Source organism: Tiliqua scincoides, chromosome 2 (assembly GCF_035046505.1).
Source record: "Tiliqua scincoides isolate rTilSci1 chromosome 2, rTilSci1.hap2, whole genome shotgun sequence".
NCBI lineage: Eukaryota > Metazoa > Chordata > Lepidosauria > Squamata > Scincidae > Tiliqua > Tiliqua scincoides.
Window position 1 is genome coordinate 123351528 of NC_089822.1, and position 27597 is coordinate 123379124.

Consider the following 27597-nt stretch of genomic DNA (forward strand, 5'->3'; position numbering starts at 1 on the left):
GCAGGATTCGAGCCCTTGCTGTCGATGCGTTTGCCTTGTCTATTGTTCAAAAGCCGATGGTGTACCTTGACAGTTTTAGCACCTTGTCAGTGTGCCATGAGATGAAAAAGGTTGACAATCACTGCTCAAGATAATATGCAAAACTCCCTTTGGGCAGTTGGAAGGCAAGATCAGTAGCTGTGGGGTAGATTGTCTCCCAATACTGATCTTTTCTGAGGAACTCCTGAGAAGAGTCTTAGGAGCCCCCAGGTTCTGTAGAACACATTTTGGAAGCCACTGGAGTAAAGGTATAGTAGTTCAGGGTGGAAAATCAGAAAAATTATGGCACTTTCTTCTCCTCCTCCAATTACTCTTACTTTGTTTTTGGATCCCCAACGCCACCCCAAAGGGGCACAAAGGGAAATCTTGGGTGAATTAATGCAAGCACTGCAGTGTTGTGGAATATTTTCTCTCTTGGAAAAAAAAAAAAAAAAAAACAGGAGAGGAATTTCTGGAGTATTGTTCACAGTGGTGTTGTGGGATTTTTGAAATTGTAAACCACAGAGATTGTTGATCTTTCAGGCACTGATGTGAATTAAAGTAAAAAAGCATGACCCCCAAAATACGTTTTGGTAATCCCTTAGGTTTTAAAAAAAGAAAGAGAATTGAAAAGGCCTTGATGGTCCAGAAATAGCCTGCAAGCCTTGCACTGTTTGCTTCTAGTCTGGAGCAGCCTTCGAGGGTCACTGCTTAGTTTTGGAGGTGGGGGTGAGTTACCTTGTTCTTGCAAGTTCCCAGTATGCATTGCTGTATCCTTTTGGATTGTTGCCTCAATATCAGGTAGCAGGGATATTAGAGACCTTCCCTGGACCAGAGCCAGCAGTCTGGGGATGCCTCTTCTGGTCTGGGTTGAGACCAAAGGCAACAATTACTAGAAGCGTGACAAACGCATAGCCTAAGATCTCAGCCAGTGAGATCTTCTAACAGCTGAGATGATTTCTGAATTAAAATGGGAGGCTCACTTCATTTACATACCCCAAAAGCAGTGATTAGAGTATGAATCTTTTACCCAACAGCAGAGGAGCCCAGCCCTTTTTTCTGCACGAACCACTCATCTGGACATCTTCACATGAGTTATGCCTCATGTGAAGCTAGAATTGCAAACCCTCATTGGATGCTGGTGGGAGGGAGATGTGCCTAGAGCCAGTGGCGTCACTAGGATTTGAGTCGCCTGGTGCGGGAGGCCTGCACGTCACCCCATGTAGTGGGCGGGGCAATGCCCCAGGTGGGCGTGGTGATGTACCATTGCCCCGCCCCCACTGGTTTTTTGGCTGTACCTTTTGTTCAAACACAGATATTTCAATGTGGTTTGTTTCATTGCATTCTGCATGAAATTACACATTGATTGATATAACATGATGGTCTTATTCCTCCAAACTCTGTTTTTAGTGATTTTGAAAACTTTTAGAGTCACACACACGCGCACACACCCGTGTCAACTTACTAACACCTTATTGCAGCAGTTCTCAAACTTTAGCGCTGGGACCCACTTTTTAGAATGACAATCTGTCCAGGACCCAGTGGAAGTGATGTCATGGCCAGAAGTGACATCATCAAGCAAATTAAAATAAATAATTATAAATAATTAAATTAAAATAAAATAATTACTTAAGGGGGAGCCAGTTCTGGTCCACCAAGTGAATCTACTCTGAAGTAAGTCCCATAGTGGTCAATAGGGCTTACTCTCAGGAAAGTGTGGGTAGGATTGCAGCCTGTGAGCCCAATCCTATGCATGTCTACGCTGAAGTAAGTCCCATAGTGGTGAAAGGAGCTTACTCTGTAGTCTGCCTGCAATAACACCCACCCTCCCAAAAAGAATCAGTGAGATTTCCAGCCCTCCCCAGTACCCAGTTTAAAGTTCTTCTCTTTCAAGCATATCAAGATAAAGACCCACCTGGCTTTGCAAGTGCAAAATAGAAAACTCCCCCTTACCAGTTCAAGCCACTTTTTTGTCCTTTTTTGGGGGGGGGCTGCCTTCTGGAGCATTTGTTGCGCTCCAGCTCCATGGATCAGGACCATTCCAGTGTCCTCACATTCCCCTTTGTCTGGCCTGACCACCAGCCAAGGCACGTCTACCTACTCGTGAGTAAACGCGACGCGAGGCTGCTTCACTTTCCATAGAGTTCCATAGACTCAAGCTGGGAGGAGGGACCTCCTTCTCCATGTTTTTTTGGGCTGCATTCATTGAATCAGGACCATTCCAATGTCCTTGGAGCCTCTCAGCCTGCCTTGACTAAGGCAAGTCCCCCTACTTGCGAGTAAATGCAACCACATGGCTTCGTTTTGGGCATATACTCGCAGCTAGGAGGGGGGAGCTTCTCGGGTGTTTTTTGGGGGCTGAATCCATTGGATCAGGACCATTCTGGTGTTGTTGGATTCCTCTCAGCCTGCCCTTTCCGATGGACTATGGCAAGTATGCCTACTCACAAGTAAATGTGCACTATGGCTCACTTTCACTTTCAATAGGGCTCCATGCAGTTTTTCCTTCTGGTTTTTTGGCCATACCTTTTGAACGAAAGGAGCTATTTCAATTCTGTTTTTTGCACTGCACTCTGCCAGCCATTCCGCATCCAACAGTTTATGGCATGACGCAGTAGCTCCTAACTCCGTGAAGTTAGCACGTCCTCCCCCAGGGCGCGTCACCCCCCCAGCGTGTCACCCGGTGTGGCCCGCACCCCCCCACACCCCCCAGTGACACCAGTGCCTACAGCACTGCAAAGGTGCAGCAGACAATCTCTTCTTTGGGTAAAAATGTTGGGCTCACCAGCATCTTTATTTTTCTTGGCACACACTCTTGTAGCACCCTAATGTGATTTCAGCACAAAGTTTGGGATTTACTGGTCTAGTCAATGGTCAAATCAAGAAAAGCAGTCCCTGAGGAAGTGTATGGAGAAAGCAGGTAAGGCAGTAGGAGACCAGAACAGGCAAAGTCAACCGTGAGTTTCCTGGAGGATTAAGGAGACTGGAATTAGGCAGCAGAAGTGGAACAGGCAGCATTGTGGGAGTTCTGTGCACAGACGGGTCTGTTGTTAAGTGGCCATTTTACATGGAGGAGAATAGAGAGACTGCCTCTTGTTTACTCCTCAAACTTGGCCTCTCTTTCCATGAGCTGGGTGTGGTGTGTGTTCAGATAGGTCTCAAGCCCACAGTGTGTTGGTTTCTTTGTTTATTCATTAAGGGATTGATATCTCACCTTTTCCGTAACAGTACTCACTTAAGTAAAGGACATAATACAGCAGGTACCGTCATTCTCAAACCCTTAAAACCATTTTTAATGCAAGAGTAATGCACACCGAGGAGCAGAGACTGAGAGAGAATCATTTAAAAACAATTGGCAGAGAGAGAAAAAATCCACAGACCAAAAGCCTGCTTGAAGAAGGAAGTTTTAGCCTAGCAATGAAAGGCCTGTGACAAGGTGAGCCTCACAAGGCAGGGAGTTCCACAACTGAGGTGCAACCACCAGAAAAGACCTCCTTCTCTCATGGTTTTTAAGGGTGGGCCTTGTGGCACGGCACAGTCCTACAGCTCAGGTTCTCTCATGACCTTTCTCTCATGACTGAACCAAGCCTCTTGGAATCCAGGCTATTAACTCCCAGACTATGTGCTGCAGAGGAGCTGATGGGTACTTCAAAACACTCACAGCAGAGTTCTATGCATTCAGAGCACACAGCACATTCAGACACAAGTCAATGGCACCTCCAGGTAGAGTTGGGAAAGACCCTGCATCTGAAACCCTGGAATGATGCTTCCAGTCAGTGTTGATAATATGGATCAGTGGTCTGACTTTAGGAGTCCAAGACAGGTAGAGGGGTGTGTGTGTGTGTGTATCCTTTTGATTTTGAGAATAAAGTCTGCCTCTGGTTTTAATTCAGGGAAAAAACTGTGCCCTAGGTATTGAAAGTCGGGGAAACACTGATCTAGACTCACGTGTATTATCTATCACACAGGATCCCGTGTAGAAGAATTCAATGGAACGCAAGAGCAATTGGAGTTCAAATCCCTGCAGTGGTTTGGAGCCACAGTGCGATCACATGGCAGCTCCATCCTGGTAAGCATAAGGCTGTGGCATGGGCATTGAGCCAAGGCAAATCATTGAAACGATCAATGGGGATACAGTAGACATATGGGGCTAGTCAGATATTGCTTTTGGCTACTGTCTTTAGTCACTGGAATCTTCTGTTGAGTGGTGCATTCTGGGAGAGGGGATTCCAAGGAGCTGAGATGTGACCTCTTGGGTCTTCATGCATCTGTGTTTATTGGAGTTGCCCCAGCTAACAGCCAATCCTATCCTCACTTTCCTGGGCGTAAGCCCCGTTGACACTAATGGGACTTACTTCTGAGTAGACATGCAATAGGATTGGGTTGTAAGTTGTCTGAATGCCTGGCTTGTATCCTTGGTTGTGCAAATTTCTGTGAAAGCACCCCCATATAACAACCCTTGTTATCCAAAATGCAGAAAATCACAGTGCCGCTACTGATCTGCTGATTTTCTACTGATGCAATCTACAGATTTTAGGAAATCGTGATCCTCTAAATTGGGAACTGGATATGGTCCATCTATCCCATGACATTTATTATGCTTTTAGGAAATGCTGGTATCTCCTGTGTATTCCCCCCCCCCCCCATTTATCTTTCTAGTTGCCTGACCAACAGCATGCATACACATATAAACCAGGAGGCCAGGCATCCATCCATGTAGGAAATTCTTGCTGAGGCTGCATTTGCAGTACTGTGTACAGTTGTGATCACTGCATAATAAGCTGGTAACAAACCTGCCTGGATTTAAATAAATCTTAATTGAACTTTTTCTCAAAGGGGCAAGCAAGCTTCTCTAGTAAGGCATAGATTACCTAGGGCATGTGATGTCCTTTTCTAGGCCTTTCCAGCCTAGTATTTTTTGGGGTACACACATACGCTTGTGTGCTCATGTAGCTTCCAGATAGCCATCTCTAGGTATTGGTTTTGAGTTGCCTGATAGCTACTCGGTAACTACAAGGTGCAGAATTTAGCTCTTCAAAATCTGTTTTACTTATTTTAAAAGGACTTAAGTTTCTGGTCCTTATTACTGTGAATATAAATTTGGAAGTGTGTGGGCAGTAACTGTTACAATTACAGAAGTCAAAGGCCAGGTCTTCAATGTCTGGATACCTCCTTGCCTCTTACAGTGACTAAATTGTACAAATACATGCAAAATTGCAATTTGTGTAACAGATTCATGTTGCAGATTTCTGTTTTTTGTTGCAGAATTTGGGTTCTGTGACTCAGAGCCCTGCTCTGGGAACTCTGCAATATGTGGTGCTCCCTTTCAACTATATGAACTGAATGGAGACCTACATAACTGAACTAATAACACGATTAGATCCCAAATTGGGGGGGGGGGAAGGATCAGAAGTGAAAATGGTACATCCATTTCTACAGTTAACTGCATTTCATGCATTTTGAGTTGAACAGTGGAAAGAAATTACCTGATACTGCTTGCTCACAGCTTAGAAATGCCCTACGTGGCATATCTAACTGCATGACGATCTGGGTTGTTATTTATGAGTTCAAGCCATGCAATGAGTGGCATTACTAGGCCCAAAGCAAGGGGAGTCGTAAACCTTGGTATGTTTAATTCATATAGCCTCCAAGCGACAAATTAGAGCTTCTGAGTGAGACTGCTCTAAAAAGTAACCATATACTCTGTGTTTTCTTGTTCTTTTCCTAAAGGAGGCTCAGAAAGAGAAATTACAAGTACCCCAATCTGATTGGTCTCTTCCTCTGCGAATTGAACTCCATGTAGCCATACAGTCAAGGCTATAGCCATGGATGGCCTGTGTTAGGCCTAGTGCTTCAAACTTGTATAAATGTGCATGTATTTTGTTCATTTGTATATTTCGCTACTCAAGGGAGTAGTGGAAGGAGGGCTAGAGCTGCACAAGACATTGGGGCCCACACCCTGATAATTTTAGACGTCCTGCTCACCTCCCACTCATTTTGTCTTTGAAGATATCAGCAGGCATTGTGCATACTATTTAGTTCAGTGGTTCTCAAACTTTTAGCACTGGGACCCACTTTTTAGAATGAGAATCTATGATGTCATGACCAGAAGTGACATCATCAAGCAAGGAAATTTTTTTCAATCCTAGTCTGCAATCCTACCCTCACTTACCCAGGACTAAGTCCCACTTACTATCATTGTTAAAAACATATACATAGTAGCCTGTTAAAAGTATAGTTTTGTAACATTTCCCTAAATGCAGTCATGTACCATGGTAGCATCAAGTCTAATATATTAAAAATAAAATATTGAAATGAATGGGGACCCACCTGAAATTGGTTCACAACTCACTGTTTGGGAAACACTGATCTAGTCTATCTTCTCAGTCATGAGGAAAAAGAACTTGGTTTTTGTTTTTGAAAGGAGAAAGTGAAGATCTTCAGTCTGCCAAATTCTCTGCCTAGTACCAAACTCTGCCCATAGGCATCCTTACTGTAGTGACTTCAAGAACAAATGGATCAAAATCACTGTTGGGAATGTTTTGTTTCTCTGCAATTCAATAACTCCCCTGCTGAACTCTAAAATGTTGTTTTAAAGTCTTCCACTTTTTAAACACCCATAGTCAGGGCAGAGGGATGCAGCTGCAGTAATAAAGGCAGGAACATACTGTGAGTGTGTCTTACGGTTTTCTAGTTGTACAGAGAAGGAATGACAGAGAGGTTCATCCCTCTCCTAGCAACTGTCTTACTTTGACTACTTATGATATTAGCATCTTAGTTGATATTATCAGTTTGGTCACCCCACAGGGCAGTGTTTCCGAACCTTTTACTATCTAGTAAAAGGTATCTAGGACAGGTTCTTTTTCCTGCGTTAAAATTGGAGGCACACTTTACTCTACCCTCAGAAGAGTACAGGTGGAGCCTATTTATCCTCGTTAGTTCCGTTTCATGACTTGGCATGATTAACAAAAAACGCATTGTGCTAAATTTCATAGAGTTATGCGAATACACTGCAGCCTGTCACTTCTGGATGGAAGGAAACTAAGGCAGCTGTTATCAATCCCCTCCAATCCGCTCTGTACTCAACCCTCCTGTGGCCAGCTGTCCTGCTTCTTTCACAGTTGAGCTTGCTTGGGAAACCTCTGTGTCCCAGGCAGCCTCCCAACAGCGCTGCAGGTTCTCCTCCTCCTCTTCGCTGCTGCCACCCCTGCAGCCCTCCCTGGCCACCATCATGGAAGCTCCTCTGCCCCGGAGCGCTTTCTGGGACGTAGTCTGGCTCTCTGCTCACCCTTACCTGTCTCTCCAAGGCTTGCTTGGGAAGGCTTGCTGGAGCAGGAGAGCCTGCATCATCTGGGGAGGGGGGAATTTGGCAAACACTCCCTGGGTTTTTTAAAACAATCCCCTCTCCTCCCCCTCCTGCCTCCCCATCCTGAGCCCTCCCCATTGTCAGCTGCCCAGCTTCTTTCACAGTTGGAATGCTGAGCTTTTAAGAGTCCAGCCCTATGTGTTTCTACTCAGAAGTAAACCCCATTCCAGTCAGTGGGGCTTACTCCCAGGAAAGTGTGGAGGGGATTGTAGGCTAAATCTCATGCTTTGCTTGGTGGGAAGGCTTGCTTGTGTCCGTGATAGCCTTGGGGGGGGGGGGGTTGCTTGTGATTGCCTGCACCATCTCAATGGGGGGGGGATTTGGCAAACACTCCCTGGGTTTTTTAAAGCAATTCCCTCTGTTGCTACCACAACTGCCCCTGTGTGAGAGTGAGTGTGTGTGTGAGAGAGAGACCTCCACCTTGCTGCACTTGTTCTGGCTATAGAGATTTTTGGCCCCCCCTTCTCCTCTTCAGCCTCTTTGCTGGCTCAGGGGCTCTAGGAGTGTTACTGTTCCTTTGCAAGGGGAACCTCTTCCACAACTCTAGGGCTATTTCCCTGCCTGGGTGAGGCAGAGCCTTTTTCAGTGTTTTGGGCTGCCTGGAAATGGAGCAAGACATCAGCACAGGGCAAAGGAGGCAAAGGTGTGTGTGACTTTCAGTACCCCCACCCCATTCTTGAGACAAATCCACAGATAAAAAAATCTGTGGATAAATAGGCTGCACCTGTATGTATATTTTTAATCAGGTTCCAGAACCCAACAGGCGGCATCTTTCTTGAGATGAAAAATTCACTCAATTATTCCCTCCTGTTGTTCCACACTTCCCTTTGTCCAGTCTCTCACAGATGAGACTGTGTTTGCTAGGCAGTGGTAATGCTTCTGGGTTTCCCCTGCATCTGTAAACAATAGCAAAGGCAGCATTGAAGATGCAGTCCCAGAGCATTCTCCTTCCTTCATGATGATGTCACTGCTCATATATGAACAAAGACACTGGCAGTTTCAGGGCAGTAGCTGAAGATGGGACATCTCTGTGGTAATTGCTGGTCTCACTGAAGCCACACCACAGACCTTGGAAATATCCAGTTGGCTCCACCTTTGAGGCCTTTGGCCATAAGTTCATTATCTGAAGACTGCTGAGCCCTTTGTTATAGCTCATCAGGCTGATCTTCTTTCCCTAGGCCTGTGCCCCCTTGTACAGCTGGCGAACAAACAAGGACACACCTCAGCGTGAAGCTGTGGGCTCCTGCTACCTGTCAATCAACAACTTTACCAAGTTTGTGGAATACGCACCTTGCCGCTCAGGTAACTGGGACAGTGGGGAGGTCATGCAGATTGAAAGCACGAATAACTTTTCAAAGCAAAAGGAGGACTCAACGCCTGTGCATTGTGTTCAGCCATTGGTTTAGGGCTCCCTGTTCCATAACTGTGTCTCTGTAGCAGCACATCTGGTAATTTTTTTTACTTCCATTTGGCTCTGTGCCAGCGCACTGCTGTTTTACAAAGTGCAGCATGACAATGGCAGGTTGTCTGTTTGATTATGTGCAACCAAAGCATGGGAGGTGCATCTAATGAAGACTTGTCATCAGCTGAGCCAGGCCAGTGCCAGATGAACCACTGGCTGTAGTAGTGTTGTCTTCCCCTGTTGCCTCTGAAAGGCGACTCTGTTCCTCCGATAGATCATGTGCTGTTTCCCCTACAACAGGTGAAACAAACCTCTCAAGGTATATTTACTCAGCATCGTAGATCATAACATGCTTTGTTTTCTCATTAATGTAGTATTGATAAAGCTGTATCTGTTAGTACATTCTGGCCATCTATGCATAAAGTGAGGGTTGTATTTGGCAGATCAGTGGGACTTTGGAGTCAGCAGATAGTAGCTCCTGGCAGATTACAAGGGTGTGATTGTGTGTATTGGATGCAAACCCCCCCCCCATTTTTTTTCTCCCTTAAGGCCAAGCTTAAGCCTCTTGAAGATCCCTGTTAGTTGCTACTATTGAAGGGAGGAGAAAGGCCTGATCAATCAGCTTGCTTCTCCTTGTCTATCTTTCTTGAGCTTTGCCTCCTGCATTCTGCCATGTAGGACACACAACTGTTCGTCTATAAACATGACTTGGGGTGCGTGTGTGAAGCAAGACTTGTTCAAGGTTCCCAAACTTCTGATAGTTGAGGCACACATTGTTGCAGAACTAAAATTGGAGGCAGTTAACACTCTTGTACCTAGCTTTGTTTTCTTTTAAAGGATGCCAGGGTGAGGACTACATGCCATCAGAGGAATCTACTTCTGTGAGGGTCAGTTCAGATGATCCTCCAATCATGAATGAGCTGCAGCTCTCCTTCTTCCCCTCCTTTGTGTATGAGGAGAGGAGAATGGAAACTTCTGCTTTTTATTTTCAGCAAAACATAGTTTGCCATTTCATCCAAAGGTGTCAAGCTATCTCGTTTCTGCAACCCATTGTTTGCAGTCAAATCATGGCTTGAAATCCTTGTTTGGTTGCAGACTGTTCAAGCATTATCTTTCCACAGCCATTGAATGTAAGAGTGGGAGAAGCACATGGGCTAGTGATTCTGCACGGACGTGCCTGCTGGCCACACCCTTTGGTTTCCATGCAGAAGGAACCCAAGGAAATCCAGTGCTTTCCTCCATCGTTCTCTGTGCCTTGGATTCAGCATCATGACCTTTATTCTGAGCTCATCTGGTCTATTTTTGCTTTAGATAGGGCAGAAACACTGCTTCTGTACTCCTCATCCCTCTTTTCAGCTACATAGTGTGCTTCAGCTGGAACAGCACTGGAATAAGACCAGAATTGCTCCTTCTGACCCACATGGTTATGTTGTGGTCTTCCAGCACTTGCTTGTCCCAAAGGAAAGAGTCCAGCTTTTCCCACACCCACTTCTCCATGTTTCTGATTATGTACGGGAAGCAACCATCTGGGTTCCAATAACCTCCTCTTTTTAAAGAGGTCTTGTTTGAGAAGGCCTAGTATCGGGGATGTGGAGGGGAGGTTGCTTCGCTGGCCAGGTTCTCCAGTGTCTGAATTCTTCTTCTAGCAGATTTCCAGTCAATTCCTGCTGTTCCCTACTTTATGCTGTTCTGGGGATCAGCAATGGCAGACAGGCAGGTGGTGATAATTGCTGTTGCTTTATTAAAAATGCAAAATAACATTGTGACAGCAAATGCATAAATCCATTCATAAATTTCAAAAAAACATTATGTGCTACATACATTATGTATCATCCTGGAGCATTTCTAGTTAAGCCAAAAATGTAGTGCGGCCATTAGCTCTCATTTGATTATGGTTTATGTCTCAGTGAAGTGCATGTCGCCTTTCTGTCCTTTCTAATGGAAGTAAGATGCGAATTTTGGACTTCAACAGCGACTTGACTTTCCATAGTGCTGTAGACAGAACTTCCATTTCCTTCCAAAACTCTGCTGTCAGAGTTCTGGCTGCTATTATCTGATGACACACGACTTCAATTTCCTGCAGGCAGCAGTCCCGGCCCGTCCACGAGGGCTAGCCAATGTGGGTTGCATCAGTGGCAGATTGCAAGGGGTCCATGGGGGATGGCATTTTGGGGGTGCCTTTCACCGGGAGGCTGCGGCCACCTCCCTTCAACCTGCCAATGTTGCAAGCCACAGTGATTTGTTTCCCACTTGCTTGAGTAGGAAGCAGCTCATTTCTCCTTATCACTCTCCTCACTCAGTGTCATCAAACCTGGAAGTGCAGTACTTTTACAGGGGTAGCACGAATGAGCTCCTTTGTTCGTGCTGTCTCTGGAAATAAAACCAGAAGTTCTGAACTTCCGGGTGTGATGACAGTGTGTGAGGAGCACAGTAAAGATTTTGTTTTTTTCTTTTGTAATGCAGAGACAGTGGACCCTGAATGGCATCAGGCTACAATCCCTGTCATGCTCCTCCAGCTGACAGCCTCCATCTATCCCCAGGTTGCAAAATTACAACAGCAATAACTATTACAATTCTTATGCCTCGATATGACTCGGATTAAGCCCTTAACTGAGGTGGGCTTTGTTTAGGGAACATTAGGAGGAGAGAAGCTGAGCTCTGCATTGAGCTGATCAATGCATGCTTTGAGTATGCATTGATCAATGCATGCTTCCCGATGCCTGTTGTCTTTGGAGCACCACACGCCCTTTCTGGACTGCAACTCTGTTTATTTACGGAGCAAAGAGAGAATGCATGAAAATATCAGTAGCACGTGTGGAAAAGCCTAAAGCTTGCCAGATCACATTCAAAACCCTCAGATCATCTGGTGTTCCCAATGTGTAATTTTAGTGCCATGTAATGTGCAGTTGAAGGCCAAACAGTGTTGGGCTACCATTTATACCTACCCTGAATTTCTGCTCTCTTTTCTGTCTTTGTGTACCAGATCTGAATGCACCGAGTGGGCAAGGCTACTGTCAAGGTGGATTCAGTGCTGAATTCACAAAGGTGAGTTGTTTTATCCCTGATGAGGTGACGGGCAGTATGATATTCAGCTCTTACATTGGGAGGGGGCAGGGAGGGTTAGTATCTTTTGGGGTGGGAAATATAGACACTAAATTGGTACTGGGGTGAAACTGCAGACTGAGCCTGCAATGCAAAACTGGAACTGACTTTGGAAAAAGGTGCATGCAGAAACGGGTGCATCTCTCAGTGATAACAAGAAGTCTGCTGTTCTGAAGGTGCAACCTGCACTCCTCCTTGAAGAGTTCTTATCAACTAAGCATACAAGTGGCCGGGGTGGCATCAGCTGAAGCTCCCAGTGTGCAAACTGAGAATGTCAGATGCCCCTAAACAAACGCTATGTAGACAATGTATCTAGATTATTCCCCCCCCCTTCATAAACCCAGCACCATGCAGAAAGTTCTGACATCTGTAACTGACATATGTGATATGTGTGGAGTGGATTACTTCTTATTAGCGGTGCTGTGGTTATATAGAAAGGACATGCCCTTGGTTTGTGGGGCTTTGCTTCTTATCAAACCAGCACAGAAGCTGTGCTGAGAGTATCTGGTTGATTGATATCAACTCCCTCTAGGGATATCTGCACAGCCCTCTGTTCCTTTTTGGATTTTCGGGCCCATGTATCCTTTATGGCTCCTAGGTCCATGACTGGCTGTCTTAGCAATGCAGTTGATCTAATCATATAACCTACTAAAAGAATGCAAAACATGGCATGCATGTTTTGCATTGTATTTATGCACTAGTATTTATATGACTCTTCTAGACCTCCATGTTTAGTTTCAGCTGAACCTTAGCAATAGGCGCCCTCTGCAGATCATTCCTTGCAGTTACTGCCATCAAGAATCCTTTAGCTGGCAACCAGTGGTCGTTCCTATGATGCTTCTAGGTCACATCCAGACATCTTACGAAGAGGATGTTGGGATTACTGCTGTCCATTTTGTGGAGTGTGACCTGTGGGCGAATGACAGGTTGGATTGTAGAGTAAGTGTAGTGGATAGAGTCCTGAAATTGGACTGGTGGTCTTGGGTTCAAATCTGCACTCGGCCATGAAGTTCAGTGAGTGACCTTGGGCCAGGCACTATATAATGTACCTCACAGGTAGAGTGGTCATGAAGATTCAAAGGGAAAATCTGACGTATGACAGTTTGAACTCTTGGAAGGGAGGACAGAATCTAAATGTGTTAAAGTGTATTAAGACAAAAGAAGTATATTGAGACATCCTGACGTGATGTGAGTCTACGTGATGTGAGTCTGGAGTAATTCCTATGGCTTCCTTTCCCTCTCTTTGTAGTCTGGACGCATCCTCCTTGGTGGCCCCGGAAGCTATTACTGGCAAGGTGAGCCCTTTCCTGCTTTTTCTCTCACCCTAGTCCCAACCCACCACACCTTAGGACCAAGTGTTTCCTGTAGCACAGAAGACAAACCAGACCCACACAAAGACAGTTTTGAATGAAATGGTCTCTTAAGTCTGATGCAGCTAGGCAGTTATTGAGCAAAAGTGTGTACCTGGGGTCACTTCTCACAGACTCGTTATGATTTAAGAGATCCCAAGATGCATTTTTGCTACCTAAATTTAAAACAGTCACAGAGATTCTAGAAGGGAAAAATGAGATTAACCACACAAGCCTGAAAGCAGCCCACTCTGAAAGTTAGCAGCAGAAAGTTAGCATATCCTGGAGAGAGCTTTAGCTTAGCCTTCTCATTAACATGCTACATGTTGGACATTCGCACTTCCCCCAAGAGTTTGCACATATGCAACCCTGCACACTTGTCTGAAGTAGTAAACTGTATATGATTAGAAGTGTGGGGAATGGTCCGGTGGGGTGGGGTGCTGTTTACAGTGGTGGTGCTTTTTCCTGTTGTGTGAAAAGCTATGAGCAGCCTCTTGCAGTGCATACCACTGCAGAGAATCAAATTTCATGCCAGGCATCAGGGTGGGGAAATAAATGGTGACCTAATGAACAGTGACGGTTCTGCATCCACCATAGCAAAATGCCATTCTGTTGGCAACCCTGTTTGACCATTGGCTGGCAAGTTGGGGGTTCCGTTTTAGTTTGAAAACGTCTAATAAACAAGTCTAAGGCCAGCAAGACCTTAAATGGAAGGATGTAACTGGCACTGAGAATGCTTTGTAGCTGCTTGAGGGTGCCTTAGAATCGTGTGCAGGGAGGGCTTCATGGTCTTTTTCCTGATTAATTTTGTCTCTACGCTACAATATATATCCCCAAACCTGCACAAACTACTTCTAATTCTGGACTCGGAAGGAGGCAAAAATGTGTGTTGCACTTGGGTTTTGTGAATATAAATTAACAGCTGGATCCTGTTACCTGATTGAAGTAAATCCTAGTGTGCTCAGTAGAGCTTACTCTCAGATAATCGTGTATAGGATTGCAGTTGAAGGGGTCTTTCCCAACCTTGCTATGCTTTTAACTAGAGGTGCCAGGAACTGAACTTGGCACCTTCTTTAAAAAAAAAAAAAAAAGAGCTCTGCTTCTATAATTGCAAAACTGCAACTATGTTTAGATTTTAAAGATATTGCAGAATAGGGGAACTTTATGTGTGAGCAAGATGCAGAACACTGACAATGGGACTGAATCAAGGATATATAATGATCACTGCATTCTGAACTCCTCTTGTCCTCTGTAAAATGACCGCATACCCAAGCCCTAACTTTTTGTTCCCTCCCGTTCAGGGATATTGACTTCTTTAGTCTGTGCCCCCATGTCGCTTTTCCCACTTCTGCTATTTCTCCCCCCCACCCCCCAACAAATTCAACGTGATCTTTTTCTTCAGGCCAGGTAATCTCAGCAACACAGGATGCCATTGAAGAGTCCTATGACCCTGAATATTTAGTTGTTGACGTTCGAGGGCAACTTGAAACCCGTCAAGTTCATTATGTTGCTGATGACAGTTATCTGGGTGAGTGCTGTGGGGGGGGGGAGGAGAAGTTGGAGAAGGGAGTTTTTTGTGTGTGTGTCTCAAGGTAATGTCTTCTTACTTGTTGTTGTTTTAAGTAATGGCTTCTGCCCCTGTGGAGTGAATTGTGTGGAAACTCTTGAATACATGGTTCTTTCTTGCCCTTTACATCAAGCCCCATGCTGGAAGTTTCTTGCTTCTATGCTTGTGAACTTCAGCAGTTGGGCTGACGTGGGCATTCTCCGCACCTTCTTATCCCTAAAGGAGGAACTTGAAAATGTAGCTTCATTTGTTCTCGCTGTCCTGAGTTCCAGAGAGGTGGGTTTCAGTTATAACCATGCTGATTGCATTGTGGCTGGAAAGTCTGTGGCTGAATAGACATATAGACTAATATGTCTAATTACTTATTAATATACAATTGCTGAAGTGTGGATTTGTCTCAGCCGTGTATGTATTTTTGTTAGGGATGTTGATGCTGTTTTAATGCCAATAAAGGTTCCATACATACTAGTAATGGCTTGTTACTTTCATACATCCTGTGTCCTATGAATGGGAAGCTTTGTGCCAAGCTCTGTTACCACATTCTGAACTGAATTGATCCTATCTAGAGGCCCAGGGTTCAAATGTACTCCCGAAAGTCTTGCCCCTTTTAATCCTACTGTTCATCCAAGGGGCACAGGGTGGCATATATAACTCCTCTTCCCTAAGGTGCATGACAGTACAGATTCTGTAAGAAGGTTTCAGCCATTCATTCCGACAAGCAAGCCAAGACTCAGGCGTCCAGGGGGCTCTGCCAAAGCTTCCATTGCTGTTTGCAATGAAGAGCCTTTTGTCTGCATCTCTGCTTGTGGAAGAGTGAACTTGTGGGCTGAGCTAATATTGTTTGCCCTCTAGTCCTTGCCAAATTCAAAATATACTCCCTGTCAAGACCTAGTTGCCAATCAGGGCAACTATGTCTGTGGGCAACCTTTGAGAGCAGCTATGTCTGTGGGCAACCTTTGAGAGGTGAAGCAGAGGTTCCAGAGAGCTGTGAAGATGCCACATCCTCTGTCAGACCTGGAGATGTTAATTTCACTATTGTCTTGTCCTTGAGTCTGTGCTCATACACTAAGAGGGCTGATGTGCGTGGTGGATGGAGTTCACATATCATGAACACAGTGACCTAATAGTCAGCAAGGAAAGTAGCTGAATCACCCAGGAATTCCCTTTTCTTATAGACAGTTGCTGTTATTGTAGGCTAGCAACCCTACAGTAACAACCTCTGAAACATAACCATGACTTCTAAAATTGTTTACCTCTGTTTAACCCCAGTTACAAAACTGTCTAGTCTCATAGTGACATTTTCTTGTGAAACGATGGTGTAAGCTTATCTTTAGACAAAAGTACAAGGATGTCGTAAATACTGTGACCTCTTCAGTCTCCTATATGGGGAGGAATTTTCAACCAATGGATATTCAGTCTGTGGCCAAGTTACTGAAGAATTCAGCACCCCACCTTATGGGGCCTGTGGCCTGCCATGTTATTGCAAGGCATGCTGGGAAATGGTAACTGAATTTCCTGGTGAATCTAGAAGATGTAACCTGGCGAATATTTTTTCTTAACTACGCTGTCTCTTCTGTTTTGTTCCTAGGTTACTCTGTGGCTGTCGGTGAATTCAGCGGAGACTCCACTGAAGGTACCAATGGGCTTAGCAAGTGCAGGCAATGATGGGAAGGGACAGGTGAATGCACAGCTTTTGAAGAGCAAAGAACCAGGATTGAATATGCCCTGTAGACAAAATTTTCAAATTTGTTGCATTTTGATTAAATCGTACACCTCAGATTTGCAGATCTTGCATCATCCTTCTAATACGTTTTCAAGCAAATTGTAAATGTTTTGATCCTTTTGTAATTCAAGATTGGGGAGAAAAGTTTGAAATACATAGGATAACGAGGCAATACATAGGGACAAAAGGGTGGGGTCCATGATATGGGGCAAGAATTGATATAAAAATCAAAATTCTTTCCCACTTACCCTGGAGCTGTTGTCTAATTTCTTAGTGGTCATATTTTGTATGCCTCATACAGTGGTCATATGTACGCTTCCTCTTCTACCATGAGAACTAGAAACTTGCTTTACACTACTAGATTCTCTGTCCTATGTCATATTCCACAATTCATGGCATGATTATACCTCTACAGATCCCTGCTGGTGCTGATGGCCTTGTTTTCCTTTGCTTTCTTGCAGACTTTGTAGCTGGTGTTCCTAAAGGAAATCTGACATATGGATATGTAAGAGCCTTCTCTTTCTTCCTATTCTCACATTTTTGTATGTCCTCTGCCTATCCTGTTTTGTAAATTTTGGTTTGGGTTCACACTATCTTTTCCTCCTTGGTGAAAGCTCCTGAGGTCTTGAAAAACCACTTCCTTCCTTCTGCCCCATCACTGCTTCTCAACAATTGAATACATCCTCCTCACAAAATCTGCCACCAGGCTCAAACAGCAAAGGAACATAGTGAGGCCTTCTCAGTAATTTATCCACAAATAGGGAAATTTGTACCAGCGGGGACTTAACAAAGCCCAACCCTGAGTAGTTTTCTAGAAATACTATATCTTCTTGGGTTCCATATGGTGGTTGGGAGATGGCAAGTGGGGAAATTTCACCCTGTGTGTGTTTATACTTTGATTTTTTTTTTTGATATGCCTCAATTGTTTTTGTTTTGGTAAAAATATATATCCTCTTCATGAAATCTCAGGATTTCTCTTTGCCTTTGTACTTCTCTTTGCCTCAAACATGTGACATGACTTCATGACCTATCTTCCTCTTAGTGCTCTTTCAGTTGGTGACCTTGTTCTGACCTATCTGGTAGCCCACAGAACACTCCAAGAGGAACCACAGCCGCCAGTGTGATTGTGCCACCGGCACTATGTCGCCCACACTTTCACAATCTGACAACCGCCACTTTCATTATTATTCATATGACGGGGTTTCTTCCCTCTGTTCTTAGTTTAATACTGAAGCACAGAACAGAAAAGAGAGATGGAATCTTGGGTAAAAGCAGGTACCTTTTACCTCAGGGGCACTGTTCCCCTGTACTTCACCCCAGTGACCCTGGAAAGACAGCTGTGTAACTGGAGGAGTGAAAATGTCCAGTCATGGAGAGATTTAAAAAACCAAAACTAAAACCACAAAGGATTGTAGCTCAGCAGCCAGACTCGTGTTCTGTGCCCAGCTCCAGAAATTTAGCAGAGCACATGGGCTTGGGAGGAAGGAATCCAGGATTCTGTTTCCATTCCTGCCAGGAGAGGACCCTTTAGTGCCTCAACATGAAGAGAAATGCCTCTGGGTGTGGAAGATGTAACCTGCCCATCGTCCTCCATTTTCTCACCTGTTTGTTTTTTTTCCCCCCCAGGTCACAATTCTAAATGGAAGTGACATTCGGTCACTCTACAACTTTTCTGGGGAACAGGTGAATGGCTGCACTATCTATACTGAAACTGGAGAAAGGGATTTAGTGCAAGAGCTGGGCTGGGCCTCGCTCCTGACAAAAGGCCCCATATCCTTCAGGCCAGAACCAATGCCATCCCCTTCTGTACTGATGCTGTTGCCAACAACTGTACCATAAAAACCCTTTGTTGGCTTGAGATCTTTTCCAGGAAAATGAGGTGAAAAGGGGAAGCATATGATGGTTTCTAAGCACCCATAAGCTTTCTTGTGCCTTTTCCTTTCCCCCAGACCAAACCTTCAGCTTGCCTGGGGCAAATATTTAGACAGGACTGTGCCTATCCCATGGTTACATAGGAGGGCAAAAGAAGTGCAGAATGTGATGCAGGATAAAGTATTCCATGGTCCATGAATATCAGCTTTCATGTTGAAGTACATTTCTAGCCCTTAGGGGCATACAGATATGCTTGGAAATGTATGAACAATAAATGATGTCTCAGAAATCTAGGGTTGCATAAGATTTTCAGCAGTTTGGGATGGGGCTTCAGTGCCGCATCTCTACCCATTGACTAGCAAAACGAGAATCAGTTATTCAGGAGAAATTCCTTTCCTTGCTCTATAAAAGAGAGGCCATAGCTCAGCAGCAGAGCCCTGAGATGGAAAGATGGGGCACTAGCGTTTTCAAACAGAATAAGTAAATCCTTTGCATATAGAATGTCCCAGGTGCTGTGTCTGACATCCCCAGGTTAGATTTCTGTCTGAAACCTTGGGGAACTGCTGGCACTCAGTGGCTGCTAATAGGAAACTACTGTTACCCTGCACATACCTGATCTTGTCTGATCTTGGAAGCTAAGCAGGGTCAGGCCTGGTTAGTACTTGGATGGGAGACCGCCTGGGAATATCAGGTGCTGTAGGCTTATACCATAGTCTTTCGAGACTGAAGGTTGCCAACCAACCAATAGGAAACTGGATGTGCCAATGACGTAATATAGGCTGATTAGTATATTAAAAGATTATGAAGGCATGTAGCTGTCAGGATGAAAGCGAGCCTAAGGGGTGTTCAAAAGTACCTTTGTGGATAGTTTCTTTTCCTGCTCCCAAGAATGTCTGCTGAATGCCTCACCACTGCCTGTCACTTTCCCTCCACAGATGGCCACCTATTTTGGGTATGCTGTGGCTGCCACTGATGTCAACGGGGATGGGTAAGTGGCGAGGAGACGGGAACCAGTCTGTGTGAGAGAGGGGTGTGGATGGCCCATTAAAAGAAGTTTGGTCAGGGTGGTGGTAATATAACTGGGTTTGTGAAGGCATTGGTGATTATCAGGCAGGTGTTGGATTGAAGGGGGAACAGAGGGTAGCAGTGGGGGATCACTGTAGAGGGAAAGGCAATGCACATCCCATGGAAGCACTCGGGGAAAGTCTGGGGTTGTGTCCCTGAGAACCTAGACCCCTCCACTTCCAGCAAACTCCATAGTGATGAATGCCAGCATTGAGCTGTATAGCACCTCACACTGAAGTTGGTGATTTAGGTTCTCATCTTTCTCTACTCCCCTTGCAGCCTAGATGACTTACTAATCGGTGCCCCTTTGTTTATGGAGAAAACAGAAGATGGACACGTGCAGGAGGTGGGCAGGGTCTACATCTACTTGCAAGAACCGCATGGCATGGAGTCCAGTGCATCAGCGGTCCTTACCGGTCACCAAGAGTTTGGCCGCTTTGGCAGTGCTATTGCCCCTCTGGGAGACCTCAACCAGGATGGCTACAATGGTATGGAGACCTGGTGGGGGATGAAGAGAAGAGAATAAGCATGAATGCAAGTGGGCTTATGTGTGGAAAAGTAGAATGTTTATAACATCTTTGCAAAATGTAGTAGTCCATTAGGACCGTTTTTTAAAAATTAACTGCTTGTCCTTCATCAAGGCTTTTCATTTGGACAGCAAGAGTCACCAAACAGATAATTAGTTCTAGCCTTCTTTTATTTTACAATGAAACAAATCCCTGTTCCACTTGAGGCCACATTTTCCAGAACTGTCATAACTGGAGAGCACGCACTGAACTGGATCCAAAGAACTGCATGACTAGTTGCACATGCCCCTGGGAGCGTTGGACTCATGTTTCTGGAATAGCAGCACACCCACACTGTGTGACAAACCTCTTTTAAAACGGAGGAAAGCTGGACCAGCAGTTTCTGATATGGCAGGGAGCACTGCCCCTTTAAAGGAAGAAGTCAAAGGTTCACCTGGGTATGCTCAAGGTCTTGGGTGTGTAGCTCTAAGAGCAGCTGTTTGGATCCAAGCCATAGGTGTTTTTCTCCCCAAACTTAGAAGTGGAGGCACATTTCTATTAAAGAAATGTTTACACAGAGGAGCCTACCTCTTGTGTTTCTGCATGAGTCACTATTCTGAGCATTCATCCCAATAGGAGGGAAGTAAGCGGAGAGCAGCAACTCATGCTGAGGTTCAGTGGGCAGCTTCTTCTAAGAGTGGGCAGCTTCTGCGTCTCCTCACCAGCAGCAGTGCAACAATGCCATCATGCCCAGTGCGGAGATGCATCAGAATTACCTGGGCTCTGGCGGAGGCCGATTGGAAGGAGGCAAGCCAGGCATGTAGTGACAGAGCAGGCAGCTTCCTCTGAGGGTGCTTGGGGGAAAGGGCTGTAACTCAATAGTAGAGTTTGTGTGCAAAAGATCTCAGTTCCTGACATCTCCAGTTTAACAGCAGCCTACACTGCAAGCACCACCAGCCTTTGTTTCAGTTTGTAGGAGCCTTTAATTATCTGAATTTATTGATCATAGAACTCTAGAGTAGCCTGGCATACAGTCTGAGATACACTGTGAGTTCATGAACCATTTAGCTGACAAACATCATTGCAGGGATATGGTCAGCCTTTCAGTATTGGGGCTCCTGTACCTTTTAATAATAGTCAAGTAGAGAAGGAGGGTGTTTAGGCAGGGCCTGCTTTTCAAACCCGTACCTTGCTATGATGTTGCAAGTTGTGCCTGCCGAAGTCCTTTTATCATCTCAACTAGTAAAGCTATTAACAGTACTGAACCCTGATGCTGAAATGCTGACCCTCCCTGGTATGTGAGGTCCACCTAGATACCATTGCTGCTTTAGGGTCCCTTCAATCAGCCTCAAACAACCAGAGGCTGATACAGCCTCTCCGGCTGAAACTGGAAAACCAAATTAGGGCATTAAATTTAAATACTGGACAGTGAAAGTGTAGACTAGGTCAGATAGGAAGGGAGAACAGGCCTGTTTTAGCTTGCAGGGTTGAGGTTCCCCACTCTAGACAATGCATTCATACTCAGGATAACATGGATTGGCTGTCCTTGAATCAGAGTGCTTAAAGAAGCATAAAAGACTATTGTATTTTCCTCCCACCCTTTCAATGCACATTTATGGGCAAAATAGGGAGTCTAATTGCTGTATACAAGCAATTAAGTATTATAGTTTTCTGAGTACCAGAATCTCATCTTAAGTGGTTGATGGAATAGGAAAGCCCTTCGTGTGATCTTACTGCCATCTACTGGCAGATGTTCTTACTTCAGTTCACACGGGGTTATCTCTGCCTGAACCATCATCATGGTGTATTTGCTGAATCTTTTGGGGTGACAGCATGAGAGGGGGAAACTTGAAGCTGAATGAAGCCTGCTGCCGTAGCCAAAACAGCTCAGCTGGGACAGCATTAAACTGAAGATCTAAAGGTCCCTCGTTAATTTCCTGACTTTGGTAGTGCTGACTGGTTTTGCTGGAAGACATAACTAAGTGGGGAGAGCATACAGGATGCACACAGAAGAAGCCCAGTTCAGTCCCTGGCATCTCCAAGTAAAGGAATCTCTCTGAGGAAGCGTGGAAAATGCATACACACCTGCCTGAGACCCTAGAGAACCATCACACAGCACACAATATCAAGCTGGGTATGCCAGTCTGTAGTGGGCCTATCAAATACTGATCAGTTATTCACTCCTGCCTTTGCTCTCAGATGACATCCTGCTCGGTGATGCAACCAAAACGGCAGACTGTCTCTGAAGGGATAGTTAAGCCTCACAAAATATTTAACTGCGCTTATATTACAGCTTGTCTCCACTCGTTGACTGGCGTTCCAGCACTGCTTTAGTGGCTGATCATACATTTGCTTCATTTCAGAGGAATATAGATGCATGTTAGCTTGTTCCATGATAAAATCAACAAAGATTCCTGTGGCACTTTAAAAACCAGCAAATGTATTATTTCCTTTTGCCATGACAGCTTATTACTTTATTCATTAGAATGCTTATATGCCATTTTTCTGAGAGATTCAGAGCAGTTAACAGAGAGATAATTTAAAAGCTAACAACGTTGTATTAATACACCCTCAACAACAGCATGAAAACAGCGCTGAAGACAGACTGTCACATTCTGTTTGCAAACTGAGAATCAGCATCTTGGTAGTCTTAACTGGAACACACGCCTCCATTTCTTACTTAAAGATCTTTCAGGAGTCCCTTCCCTTAGTTTCAAATATTCTCTTTGCAGTGCTTAGGTTGTCCTTTATTTCCCTATAACCAATCAGCTCCACTCAGACCCATTTGCTGAAATAATGACAAAAATCAGTGCTGACCCTGATGTTTGTTTCTGCAGATGTGGGCATTGGGGCACCATTTGGTGGCGATGCCCAGCGAGGTGTGGTCTATGTGTACAATGGCCATCGTGATGGACTTCACCCCAAACCGTCTCAGGTGTTGCAGGGCCACTGGGCAGCTGGCCAGACCCCTGACTTCTTTGGATTTGCCCTGCGTGGGGCCAAAGATCTGGATGGAAATGGCTACCCAGGTGAGAGCTATATGTGAAACAGCATTAAAGACTATCTTGGAAGAGCAGAAACATGCCATGCTTATACTTGGTGGCAGAGCACATGTTTTGCATATGTAAGATGACAAGTTCAGCTCTGATATCTCCAAGTTAAAATCAGAGATGAAAGAAGGCTCAGTGAATCAGAATACTATGTACTCAAGAAAATGGTACACCATCAGTTCTAAATACACATTAAATTATCTATGCAATTATTGATCATTAGGTCTGTGGGTAACACTCCTGTCAAGCTTTATACATAAGGACATTCTCCAACTTTGACATGATTGTTGCTTTGTCTCTTAGGTAGCTGTGTGCAGTCTAAGATAGCTTCATGTGACAGAACATGAAGACAGCAGACAGACAGCAGAGTGTCTCAAAGCAGTCCCTACTGAGAATCACAGTAGTCTGATGAATAGTTGCAGGGCTTCCAGACCACAGGGAGGGATATTCAAGCAGTCCTGGGCTAATTTTCTAAATGCCTCTTTAGAAGCTAACATCTGGAAAAGTATTGAACGCTAGTGTGAGACGTTTTGCCTGTTGAGATTTCCAGAGCTTAGTTGTCTGTTTCCTTTTCTTCCCTGTCTGTAGATTTGATTGTGGGGGCCTTTGGAGAGGACAAAGCCATGGTTTACAGGTAAGTGTGGTGGATAGGGATGAGATTGGGGGAATGTAAACAAATCCCTTCACCCTTGTATGGAGGAGTCATCTACTGGATCTTCTATTATAGGTTGATCTCTCTCTCTCTCTCTCTCTCTCTCTCTCTCTCTCTCTCTCTCTCTCTCTATGGTGTGGTTTCTGTTTGCTTGAACACATGGACATGCCAGATTCAAGTTATAGCTCCCTTGGTTCTTGATTACCTTGGCAATGTGCAATGGGCTAAGAAGGATGGTGAGCTAAGACCTGGAGTATTCACAGGACCCATTCCACTAACCAAAAATAGTTGAAAGTCATATCATGGGAATTCACCCAACAACTCTTGGGTATAACTCCTGGGACTACTGCTGCCTCATGTCCCCCCAGATTCTCAGGGAGATTATGGTTGTTTTGTTCCAACCTGGTTGGCTGTCCCTGGAAATCTTTCAGGCTGATGGTGTTTGGACAAACCAGTTTAATTAGTACCACCAGTTGCAGAGAAGCAATGGAAGGAGAGCAGTCTACCCTTGTCTCCTGCCTTTGGACAGCTGATGAGCCTCTGTAATAAGCAGGATGCTGGGCTAGATGGGTCTTTGGCCTGATCCAGCAGCTTTCTTCTTATATTCACCAAATCTCCCTCTGATGTTGGCTCTTGAAAACTGTATGAGGGTACCAGAGAACTCTGGGGCAGAACCCAGTATTTTTAGACCCAAGATTCTTTCTCCCTGGGAATGCAGATGATAAATTATCAAGTCTGGCAGGAGAAGATGGTGGTAGATTGGGATTCTGCTCCACTGATATGAAACAGCTGGAATGGGTGTGATGTTGATATAATTAACTCTTCACTCTTTGGCTCTCCACCTTCATGCAATTTTTGGCTCAAGCCCTGTTCCTCCCAACCTGGACTGCTAAGAATAGTTGCTGCTGTAAGCACCTCTCGTGAAAGATCACTTGTGCTTTTGTCTACAGAGGTCGTCCCATTGTCCATGCCAGTGCTACTCTTAGCATCTTCCCGACCATGTTTAACCCTGAGGAGCGAGCGTGCACCTTAGATAATGGAACTCCTGTTGCCTGGTGAGTGACTTGGGAACAAAACCATATGGAGTGCACGGCGCTACATATTGTCATGGCTTTCCTCAGGTACTCTGGGATTTTTTGTTTTGTTTGTCTTTTTCTAATAGAACCTGTAGTTCCTAGAGTACCTTGGAGTATGCTATGACAGCTAGTCAATTTGGAAAACAGTGGCCTTTCACACTGGTCACATGTGTGTCCTGAGGAAGCATTACAGGCCATTCACCAGGACATAATTCCTTTCTAATAATAGGAATTATTCACTAATGAAACACTCTGGATAAGCCCAAGCCAATGTTGGGACATCTCTTTTACTAGTCATTGTTAACACTTCACCAGCATTTGGACCCTGATGTGGGGAGGTGGGATGTACACCATTATGGGCACATATAAGAAAAATGCTGTGTAAATAACTAAAATTTGGGTGTTTGTTTTTGAATGTCCATAGACTGATCTGCATTCTACTTATATCACCTGGAGGTCCATGAAACATGTAGCACTGCCCCCTACTTTCTGGGGCTAGTTCATACAAGGGTCAGTGAATGAATTTCCATGCAGTGAGAAACCTCCAAGTGACTGTAGTAGCTACTGAGTGGCCGTAGCATTGTTGGAACCAATAGCTGCTACAGTAGTTGAGTGGCCGTAGCATTGCTGGAATCAACAAGCAAACCCCCGTCTAGTCCTCTTTAAAGGCTGCTGTCACCTGCTCTCCCACCCTCCGCCAATGCATGGCTTCTTACAAAATCAGAAGGGAACAATGAAGTTGCAGTTACTTACTCGTTTCTTTCTGATATTGCATGAAGAAGTCAGGGGCTTCCAGAGGGAGAGTGGGCAGCAAAGCTGAGTGTTGGGAAAGAGGCACACTTTGGGTACTTGTAGCAGCTGTTGGCATCAATAGCTGCTACAGTTACCTGGAGTCTCCTGGCCACATGAAGTCTCATCTGGGAGCTCTTGTACAAGCTGTCCCAGTATCTCACCATCTGCAGCATCTCCATGACAGCACTAGACCATTATGAGAAAGTAGAACCTAGTGTGTCCCTTTATGGCAGTGGTGGAGTATGTTGTCACATGGAGCCTGCTTTCACGTGTTCCCTCTGTGTTAAAAAATAAAAAATTCAAACCAGCCCTGTGTCTTCCAGATCTGCCTGTTGCTCAGTGGGGGCTGGAATGGCCCCTTGGCTATGGCAGGGATAGCCAGGGGCTTATTTATAGTCTGAGTTTTTCAGTTGCTCAGCAACTGGGGAAAAGGGAGGGGGGTCCTGGCCATCTGCCCAACCTGGCTATGAATCGGGTGATTGTAATAGGCTAGTGACCCAGCTGGGACCACATGGCTGGGAGGAGAGGCTGAGTCAGCCAGAAAGTCCCATTCCCCCTCCCCATCAGATATTGCTGCTCTCCTTGCTACAGAGCTGTAAGGGAGACCCTGTCTGTCTATCTTGTCAGCAAGCTTCCTCTTCCTGCCCAGAACAGTAAATTCACAGGCTTGGTGCATTGTGCCGGTGGTGATTTTACTTTGTTCATTCTTGGAACACCTGCCAAACTGGCCCAGGTCACCATCATGCGCTCTCTCTCTCTCCTGCTTGATAGAGCTGATAAAGCCTGGTGCATCTTTCCCACAAAGGGATGTGTGGGGGTGTGAAACTTGGCATTCCTCATTGACTCTAGCTTTCCTGGCCTTTGCAACATGATCTTTGAGTAGAGTTGGGATTGTGATGCTCCTTAGATTTTGCCTCGCTCATTCCACCTCTCTTATATTTGCTGTGGTTGAACTCTAGCTGTTTTAGGGCAAAATCTGTTCTGAGCAGTGGTTCTTTCTGATACACACTGCATTGAATTTCCTCTGAAGTGCCTTCCAGTAATCATCACATACTGAACATAGAAGGAAGCTCCCTATCAGTCAGACTCTTCGTCCACTTAGCGATTATCTTTATGGACCTGCAGTGGCTCTCTAGAGTTCTAGTCAGGAGTCTTCTCTACTATTACCAGCAGATGCCAGGGATTGAACCTGGGACCTTCCAGATGCTTGGCATATGCCCTATCACTGAACTATAGCCTCTCTCTGCAAGCAGCCAGTTGATATGCATCCCGAATAGTCCCATTTTATAGATGGGGAGCTGAGAGTGCTCAGGGCAGCCCAGAGAGAGCCATACAAAAAGAGAAATTGAAAGTATTCCTGTTCAAGTCTAACCCTCTGCCTACTAGATCGCACTGTCTTTCACAGGTTTCTTATGCTGGCTCATTCTTCCCTCCTTTCTCCCATCTCAACAGCATCAACCTGAGTTACTGTCTGAATGCATCTGGGAAACATGTACCTGACTCTATTGGTGAGTAACCTGGGGGAGGGAATAGGAGGAAGAGATGTAGATTGGGGGAGGGCTCATGTATGACCCGGAGTTACTTCTGGCACCTGCCCCTCTTTATCCGTATTGGCTGCAGGAAGCTATAGCAGAATTGGAAGTATTGGCGGCAATCATGGCAATGATTTCAGCACAGCCTCATGCTCATCTGTAGGCCAAGCCATTAGACCCAGGTCATATCCTCTACCTGTTAATGAGCATCACAGGAGAGACCCTACCCTGGTCAAGACCTCCTCCCTTGCCCCACACAAAGTCTGTGGAGATTTAGGGGAGGAACAAAAATAAAGAGCACTCTGCCTTACTTCCACTTTTTAACACAGAGCACCTGAAGCATTTGGAGGGAATTCTGCTACTACCGTAGAGAGATCTGGTCACCTTTCCTTCTCCCAGTCAACCACATTGTGCTATGTTGTGAGAATGTGGCTAGCAAGGTTTTAGTACCTTGAGTACTTTGTATTGTACTCTCAGTAATATAAAGCCAGTACTTTATATTGGCGTCTCAGTAATGTATTGTAA

General features: G+C 45.1%; 1 protein-coding gene across 2 annotated transcripts in view; it reads left to right on the plus strand.

The window, feature by feature from the left end:
• The window catches only part of ITGA5 (integrin subunit alpha 5), an 81062-nt gene that overhangs the window by 30706 nt on the left and 22759 nt on the right, over positions 1–27597 (plus strand). For both annotated transcript variants that reach the window (XM_066613681.1, XM_066613682.1), the window contains exons 3-16: positions 3987–4087; positions 8563–8686; positions 11770–11831; positions 13138–13183; positions 14640–14765; positions 16393–16437; positions 16989–17032; positions 18154–18210; positions 19335–19387; positions 19744–19952; positions 22808–22999; positions 23609–23654; positions 24623–24727; positions 26993–27048. In XM_066613681.1, coding sequence (XP_066469778.1) covers positions 3987–4087; positions 8563–8686; positions 11770–11831; positions 13138–13183; positions 14640–14765; positions 16393–16437; positions 16989–17032; positions 18154–18210; positions 19335–19387; positions 19744–19952; positions 22808–22999; positions 23609–23654; positions 24623–24727; positions 26993–27048 — 1266 coding nt within the window. The remainder of the gene's footprint in view (positions 1–3986; positions 4088–8562; positions 8687–11769; positions 11832–13137; positions 13184–14639; positions 14766–16392; positions 16438–16988; positions 17033–18153; positions 18211–19334; positions 19388–19743; positions 19953–22807; positions 23000–23608; positions 23655–24622; positions 24728–26992; positions 27049–27597) is intronic.